At 32.9% G+C, this 11,102-nt stretch overlaps 2 protein-coding genes across 3 annotated transcripts; both read left to right on the forward strand.

The window, feature by feature from the left end:
* LOC107613650 (uncharacterized protein HI_0077) lies at positions 3,379-6,398 on the forward strand. Of its 2 annotated transcripts, XM_016315744.2 has the most exons (7): positions 3,380-3,806; positions 4,019-4,260; positions 4,364-4,460; positions 5,183-5,366; positions 5,462-5,543; positions 5,811-5,883; positions 5,957-6,398. In XM_016315744.2, exons 1-7 carry the CDS (start codon positions 3,411-3,413, stop codon positions 6,026-6,028), a joined length of 1,146 nt encoding a protein of 381 aa, XP_016171230.1. In that variant the 5' UTR covers positions 3,380-3,410; the 3' UTR covers positions 6,029-6,398. The 2 variants fall into 2 exon arrangements, with proteins under 2 accessions (XP_020964547.1, XP_016171230.1); XM_021108888.1 differs by lacking the exon at positions 5,957-6,398 and having other exon boundaries at positions 3,379-3,806; positions 5,776-5,883.
* LOC107613651 lies at positions 6,793-7,767 on the forward strand. The gene is made up of 2 exons (XM_016315745.2): positions 6,793-7,189; positions 7,421-7,767. The coding sequence occupies exons 1-2, from the start codon at positions 7,080-7,082 to the stop codon at positions 7,542-7,544; spliced, it is 234 nt and encodes a 77-aa protein (XP_016171231.1). The 5' UTR covers positions 6,793-7,079; the 3' UTR covers positions 7,545-7,767.

Consider the following 11,102-nt stretch of genomic DNA (forward strand, 5'->3'; position numbering starts at 1 on the left):
TGAAAATACATTTTTTATAATTATATGAAAATAATATTTAATGAATAATTATACTAATTATCAATCATTTTAATTATCAATCATTCTAAGGTTAAGTATAATTTTGTTCCCTAACGTATAAGTCGAAAATTTTGTTCGTCCTCAACCATTTTTTTACATACAAAATTGTCCCAAGATTTAACTTAGTTTTCAAATTGTCCTTCGGACCAAAATACTTCTCTCTTTCTTCACTAAAATACTCAGTTTCTATTCTTCTTCTCCATCACAGCAGCATCTCTTCTTCTTTTTCTTCTTCTTCAACAACAACAATAATGAAGTAGAAATAATACAATAAATATAAAAAAATAGAAACAGAAATAGAAGCAGAATCAGAAACAAAAACAAAATTAAAAACAGAAGCAGAAATATAATTAAAAACATAAATAAAAACAGAAACATAAGCAGAATCAGAAGCATAAAATTAAAAACAGAAGAAAAAAATAGAAATAGAAGAACAACAGATTAACAAAATCAGAATTAGAAATAATGTGATTAACAATGGATTAAAAAAATCATAATCAGAATTAGAATTAGAAACAACAGATCAACAAAATCAGAATCGAAAACAATGTTATTAGTAATATGATTAACAAAATCAGAAATAGAAACAGAATTGGAACCCTAAGGACTAACAGCGACGTGGAGCAGTCACCGTCAAGCACTGTGAAGGAGACGAGAGAGCGCGAGCGAAAAAGGGAGAACATATCGGAGAAGGAGAAGGGGCCGTTGCGCCATTGCCGAGCTTTTGACGCCATCGTTGAGTTCACCAAGAAGAAAGATGACGAAGACAATGAGTTCAGGAGAAAGAAATTGGGGAAGAAGATCACGCGCAGAGTGGGAGCTGCCTCCATTTTCCCTTCTTCTTCTTCTTCTTCTTCTCCATTCTTTCTCCCTCTCATCCATTCTCTTTCTCTTTTTTTTTTTATATTTTTTTGTTAGAGATAATTTGTTCATAAATTATAACATTTTGGTAAAAAGAAAGATTTTAAAACTAAATTAAACCTTAGGGACGATTTTGTATACCAAAGAAGGTTAGGTACGAAAAAAATTGTCGACCTATATCTTAGGGACCAAAATCGTACTTAACCCTTCTAATTATACTAATTATCAATCATACATAATTAACATTTACGTGATATTTATATTTAATAGCTTTGTTATGTATGTGTGTATTAATAACAGATAAATTGATATTGATATCAATTTCAATAATTAATTTTCTGTGACTAAAGGTATATATAGTGCCACATATAAGGTTCATGAGTCTAAGTTTTAGAGACAAAATATTTTATTTAAGTTTTTAACTTTTTATTCTTCCTTGACTACTTTATAGAATAAGAATGTATTTTTCGTTTTTCATTGAAATTATCTTTTTAAGGTACAAGTTATAATTTTTTCATCTAACCTTACATCGGTTTTCTTTTGCAGCATCATTTGTAATGCACCACATCCATCAAATACTACCCCGGGTTGTATTCACTTATCAATGTTCTAATTACATGGATGTAAGAGTTTAACGAAGGGATAATGAACTCTATTTTACTAAAGAATGGTTAGAACTACTCATATATTATGACCAATCCAATGGAATATGGGTAAAGTTAGTTTTCTTAGGAGGAGCTCGATTTTTTATCGAGCAATTGCTTTCAAAAAACTTTATAGGCCAAGTTCAAATTCTATCTCTTTATGCTTTCTATGTCTGCAGAAAATCTTCGAAGTGGAGCATATAATGAAATTAAATTTCTTCAATTTAGGTTCAGTTTTTAAAGAATTATGTCGGCCTTGGAAATGCAATTTCAAAGATTAGTATTGTGTTTAAATATTCTTTTTTAAAATTTTTTGTAATGAAAATATTTTTATATTACATTGTGATTTTTTTCAGAAATTACCACCTTCCTGGTACGTCAATGTAATGCCATTGATGGGAATAAATGCCAATTTAGTTTCTTGGCGTGCTTATTCTATATCTTGCTGCATTATATAAATAGTGGATGATGAAATTTATTTAACGAAAGGATGGTCTGAATTTGTACGAATTCTAAATGTTTAAGGTAGGTATGACATTATTTCAATTGGTTGTAGTTTTGAGATTGACTAAAATCTATTTATCTATTTGTGTCTAAGGTCTAAAATAGCTAAATATATTATTTAAATAATTTAGTTCTAATATTAACATTTAATTAGATTAGTTTTAGAGAATTTTAAATTGTTACCTCAATTTATATATTATGGCTATTATTTTTGGATATGTATTTTTAAATTTTTTAATATAAAATTTCTTTTTTTTTTCGATTTTTAATTATACATTCTTAAAGTGACAATTAATTTATCTAATTTTTTATTCGACACAATCAATTAGTGTACAAATCTATATGTTCAATAATAATTTATAAAGATTATTGGGATTCAATCATAACTTTTTTGACAAAGTGAAAGATTTGTTTAATATTAATAAAAAATAATGTATAATAATACAAATATATAGATATTGTATTTAATTAATTGGTATTTTTTTATTAAATAAACTTTAGATATAAATAAAAAATCAATATTTTTCATGCATCACATGTACATTCACTAATTAATAACTAATCATTAAAGTAATTTTAAGAAGATGAATGTTAGAAGACCAATAATATTTATTATTTTAGGTCATTTATTTGCCATTAATATTTAAAAGAGTAGTCTAAAAATTTATTGTTGAATTAATAGACTAAAAAAATTGGGTTGATAACTAAAAATAATAATAAAAAATATTAAATTCAACTTAGTTAGGTTGATCTAGTGATTAGCTTACTAGTCTGTTTAAATATTAATAATCTGTCAAAGATAGTGTGGATAACAATAAATTCTACTGAGTATTTCTGTTTTTAAGAATTTGGTTCTTGGACATGTTTTAAACATTAAATTAAAAGTCGACTTTTTGTCCGTAGATTGGACAACCTCCAATCCTAGGTACCCCAATAGATTGGACAACTCCCAATCCTAGATACACAACACACCCACACACTCCTCACATATTTTATCACATTTTTTCTTAATTGCATTCTCTAGGGTTTGAACTCTAGACCTTGAAATGGGGAGGGGGAGAAATGCCATTAGAACCAAGCTCATTAGCATAATTACATTTTATAAATAAACTAGATTGAACTAATTTAACTTGTAAATGTTCTTTCTTTTTTTTTTTTAGTGGTGAGGGCACCATATAATAAAATAACCAAAAAAGTACGGACCTGAAACAAAAGAAAAAGAAAAGCACATATTGGGCTTTGATTGAAGATCATTTAATGGCCCAAAAGAAACCGTCCAATAGGAGTGATAGTAGTTGGTTATGACAGTTTGAGAGGAAAGGAAGTTGGTTAATGTGATGAATGATGCGTCTGAGAATCCTCCAAGGGATGCAGGTCTCAGCCCCACACTGTTGTCACTGTTTCCCTCTCTCTCATTTCCAACGCACTTCCTTTTCTTCGTGCAAGGTTACACCTTGGACTGGTCTCCAAGCATGGAGGGAAAGCCCTCTCAATCACGACCGTACCTGGGGACCACGCGGCCCGATACCCGACCCCGACCCCGACCCTCTCTTCCACCCCGCATTTCGGGAAGCGACTACCTTAGCTGAGCTTGGTTCCGTTGTTCTCTCAACCACCGATCCTGTGGCCAAGTCTCAACTCTCTCACTTGGCTTACTCCACGTGGCGCCTCCACAACCTCCCTCTTGGCCGTTCCCAACCACCACCTAAACCCGCCAGACCCCGAAATCCTAAATTGGTTCGCTTCCCATCTTTCTCTCTATATTGCATGCTACCTGTTTGTTTTAATTCCCCTGTTAGCTTTCTCGGTGCAAATTTACTTTCATTATTAGACCATGTTAAGTGTTAGCTGCTTTCATGATTATTCAACAGTATAGCGAATTACTACAAGCATTTGTGCTTCTTTGTGATGATGTGTGCATTATGAAGTTCTTCTTCCTTTGATTTAAGGTTTCCCCTAAGGAAATTCCTGCTCCCAAGGATTCAGGCTTGCCTCTGAATGCTTACATGCTTCATAATCTTGCCCATGTGGAGCTCAATGCTATTGATTTGGCTTGGGATACTGTAGTTCGGTTTTCTCCCTATAGTGATATTCTAGGGGAGGGGTTCTTTGCTGACTTTGCTCATGTTGCTGATGACGAGAGTCGTCATTTCGCATGGTGTTCACAGAGGCTTGCCGAGCTGGGTTTTAAGTAAGGGCTTGTAGTTGTTTGTTGTTACTTCATTTTGTTGTCTATGACTCTATTCTCATTGATTATGCTGATTTTCTGTTCTCATTTTTTACATTTAAACTAGATATGGAGATATGCCAGCTCACAATTTGCTTTGGAGAGAATGTGAGAAATCATCTGACAATGTCGCTGCACGTTTGGCAGTGATCCCACTAGTCCAGGTACCTTTTTTGCCACCTCAATCTTCCTCTAACGTGAAATATTTCTAGCATTTCGTTGGTACTATTTGATGAAAAACTACTTAATAAATTTCATAATGCAGCCTTTTTCACAAATCTATCCTCTTTGTTAATGTGTATCATGCCTCTATTGTAAAATATGTGACGGGAAGTCTGCCACGAGCCGGTTTAAAATTAAATTCCATGGTACACTACATTTTTTCTACTGGCCACTACTTTCATGTGCAAGTTGCTTAAACATCACCAATACAAACATTTGTTTTTGGCTCATATATTGATTCAAATTGTAGAAGCACAAATGACTTATGAAGTTATGAGCTTCATAAATATTTGTCTTAGTCTAGAGGATTTGTGCTATTCAAACTATGATAGTAACCACAGATTACAGGCAAGATAAATCAAGATATACGTGTATTGATAGCACTCAGAAGACTGATATCAATGCAATATCAGTTTAAGAAGGAGAAAGCAGTATGAGTATGATGATTGACATGAATTGACCATCATTCTTTTCCACTAATGGTTTGCATTTTGCTTATTGAATTTTATAAGTAACTTTTCACTAGCCTTTCTTAGAAAGGCTTCAGGTTTCATAAGTTACCTTGAAGTGATTTCTCTGTGTCACATAATACAGGGATAGAAGAAAAGCTATGCATTATGATTCTGATTTTATAAATCATAAGTGTATGTTTATTGAATCGTAGGAGGCCAGAGGACTTGATGCCGGGCCACGCCTAGTGCAAAAACTGGTTGGCTTTGGAGATAACAGGACTTCTAAAATTGTAGCAAGAATTGCTGATGAGGAAGTTGCACATGTAGCAGTTGGTGTATACTGGTTTGTTTCTGTCTGTGAAAAATTGGGCTGTGCCCCAGACTCCACATTTAAAGGTTGGGAAGCCTGTCTAATTTCACCGTGTGTGCTTACTTGGATAGATATTAACGACACAGAAGCTTCAACATCATCTTTTTGTGTAACCATGCAGACTTGCTAAAGGAATACAATGTGGAACTAAAGGGTCCCTTCAACTATAAAGCTCGTGCGGAAGCTGGCATTCCCCGTGATTGGTAAGAACCTGCAGATTTTTGTAGTTGTTTTTTGACCATTAAGATGATTGGCTTTCAACATACTATTTGAGTTATGTTAGTCTAATTAGACTCTAAAAACTAGCTTTAAGAGGTGTGAATTTCCTAGTACTTATAAATACTATATCTATTGTGAATTACGATTTATGACCTATCCTTAAACAATATAACACCTCTAATACACACTCTATGCTTTCAATGTTCATGGCTTAAGTGGGCATAGAATATAGCTTAAATTTTCCTGTCTAGGTATGATGCATCTACAACTACAAGCGATCAGGACAAAAACGATGAAGATGGCAAGAAAAAGCAGCTGTCAGCTGTAAGTAACATCCATCTTTGGCTATTCCTATCCTCTTGGCTTAATGTTGATGCAGCAGGACTTATTGTCACAGGTTTATGAGAGGCTGGCTTCCATCATTGCTATGGAAAGTGAGAATTCAAGTTTGAATAGGCCACCTCAATAGTAATCTTGGCACAATATAAAATGAACTATTTCTTTCTTCAGCCGCCAAGATGTGTTGGAACTAGCTACTAAGCCGCCAACAGTGTCATATAATTTATGCACTTTAACTGATGAACTTCCATGATGCAATTCTTTCATCAGCAAACATTGTTTGACTGATATTCCACGTGTCCATCCATGTTCGATGAGAATTGAGAAAGCATAAGCAAATGGGGGAACAGGATTATGATTTCACTTTGTTTATGTTCCGTTACACCAGTTAGATTATGATGTAAATACACAATTTTATAAAGGTCTTGGTTGTTGGAGCAACATCTTAGTGGAGAATGAAGTCAATGAATAACACTAAGTCCGTATTATTTGTTTTCTGAGTGCCGTGTGCATCCAAAGGTCCTTATTCTTTTGTTACAGCTTTGGTTAATTTTAGACGTGAGGAGGCAAAGACTATATAAACTCCCATAATCTTAAAAAAACACAATTTAATATTGGACTTTATGAAAAGGGTTTATACTTATATGCTTGTATAATTGGCAGGTAATAGAACAAGCCCTGGGTGGCTATTCTAATTGCAAAAAGATTTGTACACACAAATTATTGAGAAAAGGACCAAAAGAGAATCTCTTAAAAGCCAATATGAGCTGCACAAAATTCTTGTAGCTATCAAGTGAAACGTGTCAAATACGCGACAAAAAGAAAAAACAATTATGAATGAATTGTTAACAATTTATCAAAAAATAAATATAAAATGTACGCTATAAAATTCAGGGATCCGAATAGGTTTCCAGAGACAGGGAAATATTGTACCCGAGGGTAACAGATTTCCGGAAAATTTATCACTTTCCTTTCCTGGCAAATTTGCTGTACTAGCCACATCATTTGACTCCAATTTGCTTTTACTTGAAGCCAGAAATAAACGTGTCTCTCTTTTCTTCCCAAGCAAAACATAAATTGTCTAGCTACTGAGCTACACCTACACCTACACCTACACCTACTTATTTTCTCAGACATCAGAGAAAAGAAAAGAACATCATAGTAGAGAACAAATAAAAAAAATGTGCAACAGCGATGGCGAGTGCAGGCCCTTGGGGTTTCTATTGGGTCTCCCCTTTGCCTTTCTCTGCCTCCTCATCTCAATCGTTGGTCTTGTTATTTGGATCGTTGGGTAAGATATTCCTCTTTCTGTCTCTCTAAAGTTCTTCACTTTGATCAATTTTCAATTATCATACAATTTTTGTTTTTCTTAAAATAGAAAATTGATGACATGGGTTTGTGTGATTTCTTTATATGTGAAATGGGTTTGGATCTAATTGCATGATTATGCTATCAAAAACGAAACTTCAATTGATGCTGAATAGCTGATATGTATTTGTATATGTACATGTGTGTGGTGCAGATTGTTGTTGACATGCATATGTCCGTGCTGCTTGTGTGTGACGATTATAGTGGAGCTTGCTTTGGAATTGATCAAGGCTCCACTGCATGTTATGGAGTGGTTCACCTCTCAGATTCCCTGTTAAGTGAACAAAGTTTTAGATTTGTTTTTTGATTCTGTGTTGGTTTCACTTTCCCCCTTTATCTTCTTTTCTGTATTTTGGGTATGAGAGTTTGAAACTCCATGTTACTACTGATTTATTGTTAATCTGCGTGGTATCTTGTTCCTGTAAATTGACCAGTTCGTTCTTGGTAGATTTTTTTTCTGCATATTTATATTAATGAATTGAGATTATTGTTTTGGAAGAACTTGATCACTATTGCCTATTTACTGTACTATATTAGGAATTTGAATTAGATTTGTAATTTGGAACTGAAAACAAAGTTGTGAAAGTTGAAGAACCTCTAATGGATTTGATTGTGTCAACAATTATAGAAGATAAAGATGACTGGAAAGATTGCCATTTTTTCTACATCATGAGAGTCCATTGTCAACAACTCAACTATGTTGTGCCGAGTGGTGCCATCACAGAACTTTGTCTCATGACTAAGAATTACACAAAAGAGTCTCGTTGTTGTTTTGGCACTTTTATTTTAGTACATGGCACTTTGTCTTTTACCTTTTCTCTTTTAACAAATGATAAATAAACTAAAGGATAAGCTGGAACCATTGACCTTTCCATAATTTAAATGTAAATACTAAATACATGACCCTTCCTCCTTCCTTCCCTGCCAGTAAGGCAACTAGATTAGTTAAAATTGGCTTGGGAAAATTTGTACGAGGTTGGTTTATTTTTTTTCTTTTAGGAAAACTATTAAAAGTACCTATAAAGTTTATGAAGACTAATACAAATACCCATAAACTAAGAAAATTAATGTTGTACCTATGGAAGATGGTTTCGTACGATAAAAGTATTTAATTTTAATTTTTTGTTGATTTTTTAATAAAATTTTCAAACTACCTCCACCCTCAACTTCAACTCACTTTTTCAACCTTCCATAACCCAACCTACACATTTAAAACCCTTGTCATGGAGTCCAAAACTACTCCTATAACAACCCAAGCCGAAATCAATGGTGGTGGTGGTGGTGGAGGATCTCGACCAGTTTCTGGTAGAGAAATCTAATATAATGAGCTCTTTTCCATTTTTTTTACCATTTTCACACAAAGAAAGTCTCCCAAATTAAGAAAAAAAAAGAGAAAATATCTGAAACGATTTAAAACTGTTCCTTTATAGTTCTTTCTCTGATTTTTCATCAGTATTAGTTAATTCTGTTGTTAATCTTAGCACTGCAATCTTCTGTTGCATTACTATCGAGAGCTCCCACCATAAAGGTTCATTTCGTCTATTTTTGAAAGCGCAACATCACCATTCAATTTAGTGTCGGCACCACAGCCATCGTCGGAAAGAAGCTCCGTCGCCTGCCGCACGTCTTCAGCTGCGTCCTGGAACTCTTGTTCGGTCCGACGCTGATGTTCCCATCAAGGAGGTCTCCAATTACTTTCGCTTTGTCACTGAGACTAAAGAGGTTGGAAGCGGCGGCAGCGGCGACACCAAGGTACAGGAGGGTGCCAGCGAGGGAGACTTGTGTGAGAGAGTGGATGATGCTCTATGGGGAGCTAGAGGTCTTCGAGGTGGCCGAAGAAGAGTATGGAGACGATGAAGAGGGAGTAAAAAATGAAGGCTGTGAATGCGATGGGAAAGGCCATGAGAAGGAGGGATTTGAGTGTGGTGGAGGAGGAGGAATTTGAGTGCGATGGAGAAGGTCAGGGAAAAACCGATGGAACTATGAGGAGAAAATAAGGGATTTGTGGCGGTGGAGTTGAGGTTGAGGGTGAGAGTAGTTTGGAAATTTTATAAAAAAATCAACAAAAAAATTAGGGTTTGAATATTTTTGTCGTATGAAACCCATCTTTCATTAATACGTTAATTTCTCTAGTTTATGGGTACTTTTGTTGGTATTAATAAACTTCATGAGTACTTTTAATTTTTTTTTAGGAACCGATTAAATACTCCTTACAACTCTTGGAGCATCAAATTCCACAAACAAAATAGTAAAAAAGTTGTATTTTATGTGTTTTTATCATTATTATTGTGTTGGGCTAGTATACTAAAAACAAATGTTTTTATGCGGTAAAAAAATCTAAATCATTGTCAAATCATATTTATAATAATTACTGAAATAAATAAATTAAAAAGTTATTACCAAAATAAATAATCTTCTCTTATCTTGTTTACACTGTAAATGGGATAATTTTGCACGTATCTCATTTACAGTATAAACGAGATACGTGCAAATCTATCTCGTTTACACTGTAAACGAGATAAAGATGGAAGATGTCTGTATCACCGAGGTTGCTCAATATTAAACTCTTCAACTCCGATAACATACTTACATGCTGAGTTCACAACAGTATCGGATTCTCACACTCAAATATCACCCTGTTGTCGTCATTTTCCATACAATAATTGGAGTAAACAAACATAACTATGTACACACTATTACTGACCATTGTGGCATTGTTTTTGTGAGAAAAACGGGATAGAAAGAGATATGAAATGTGTGTGGAGAATACCAAGGGTTACACATCTTATAGCGGCTAAAAATTTGTCCCATTTTATCTCGTTTACACTGTAAATGAGATACGTGCAAAATTATCTCGTTTACAGTGTCAATAAAATAAGAGAGTGTTATTTATTTCGATAATAATTTTTTAATTTATTTATTTCAATAACTATTATAATTATTTTATTTATTAAAATAAAAAATTCTATTAAATTATTACAGAATTATAATGTTAAAATTTAAATTTGATTTTAAAAAGATGACGATACATTTTTAGATAATTTTAAAATGACAAAAATACTTGTTATCTAATCAAGGTTGTTTTATTAATTTAAAAGAAAAAAAAATGTATTTGATTTTAATAGATTCAAATACATTATTTAATATTCATTGTAAGGTTAAATTACTTGGTTAGTTTTTATAATTTCACTAAATTTGTAATTAAGTATAAAAGCTTTCAATTGAATTCTTACACTATTTTAAATCTATCTTGTAATTAGGTATTTTCTGTGCCAAACTCAATAAAGTTAAATCCAATCGATCTGACCTAATTATATTAAATTTTGTACCTGACAAGTATCGAATCAAATGAGATTTTACTGATTATACTCGCATTAATTGGTTTGATTATCGAATTTAAGAATCCACGAACTTGAACTGACCTGATTACCTTACATATTAAAAAAAATAAAAATATATAATTTATATAATTTTTTTCTAATCCTAATCTCACTTCAACCATCATTCACCTTTTTTAGTCTTTTTTTTTTCGTGGTAGAATTTTTTCCTTTTTTTTCCTATTTTTTAGAAATTTAATTCTAATTCGCTAATTAAAAGTGTTCACAGGTATGGTAACCCAATTACCCGTCCAAAATTAATCTAATTCGATTATATTGGTTTTTTATCCAAAAAATAATCAGATAAGATCACCCTAAACTTGACCTTAATTAGTTCAGGTATTAATTTTGGAGTCATAGAACTGAACCAACTCGATTACCCAATTAATTTAACATTAATTAGAATAAGTAAATAAAATATTTTTAAATAATATATACACAATTTTATTTCCCAAGGTA

This window comes from Arachis ipaensis, chromosome B08 (genome assembly GCF_000816755.2).
Source record: "Arachis ipaensis cultivar K30076 chromosome B08, Araip1.1, whole genome shotgun sequence".
NCBI lineage: Eukaryota > Viridiplantae > Streptophyta > Magnoliopsida > Fabales > Fabaceae > Arachis > Arachis ipaensis.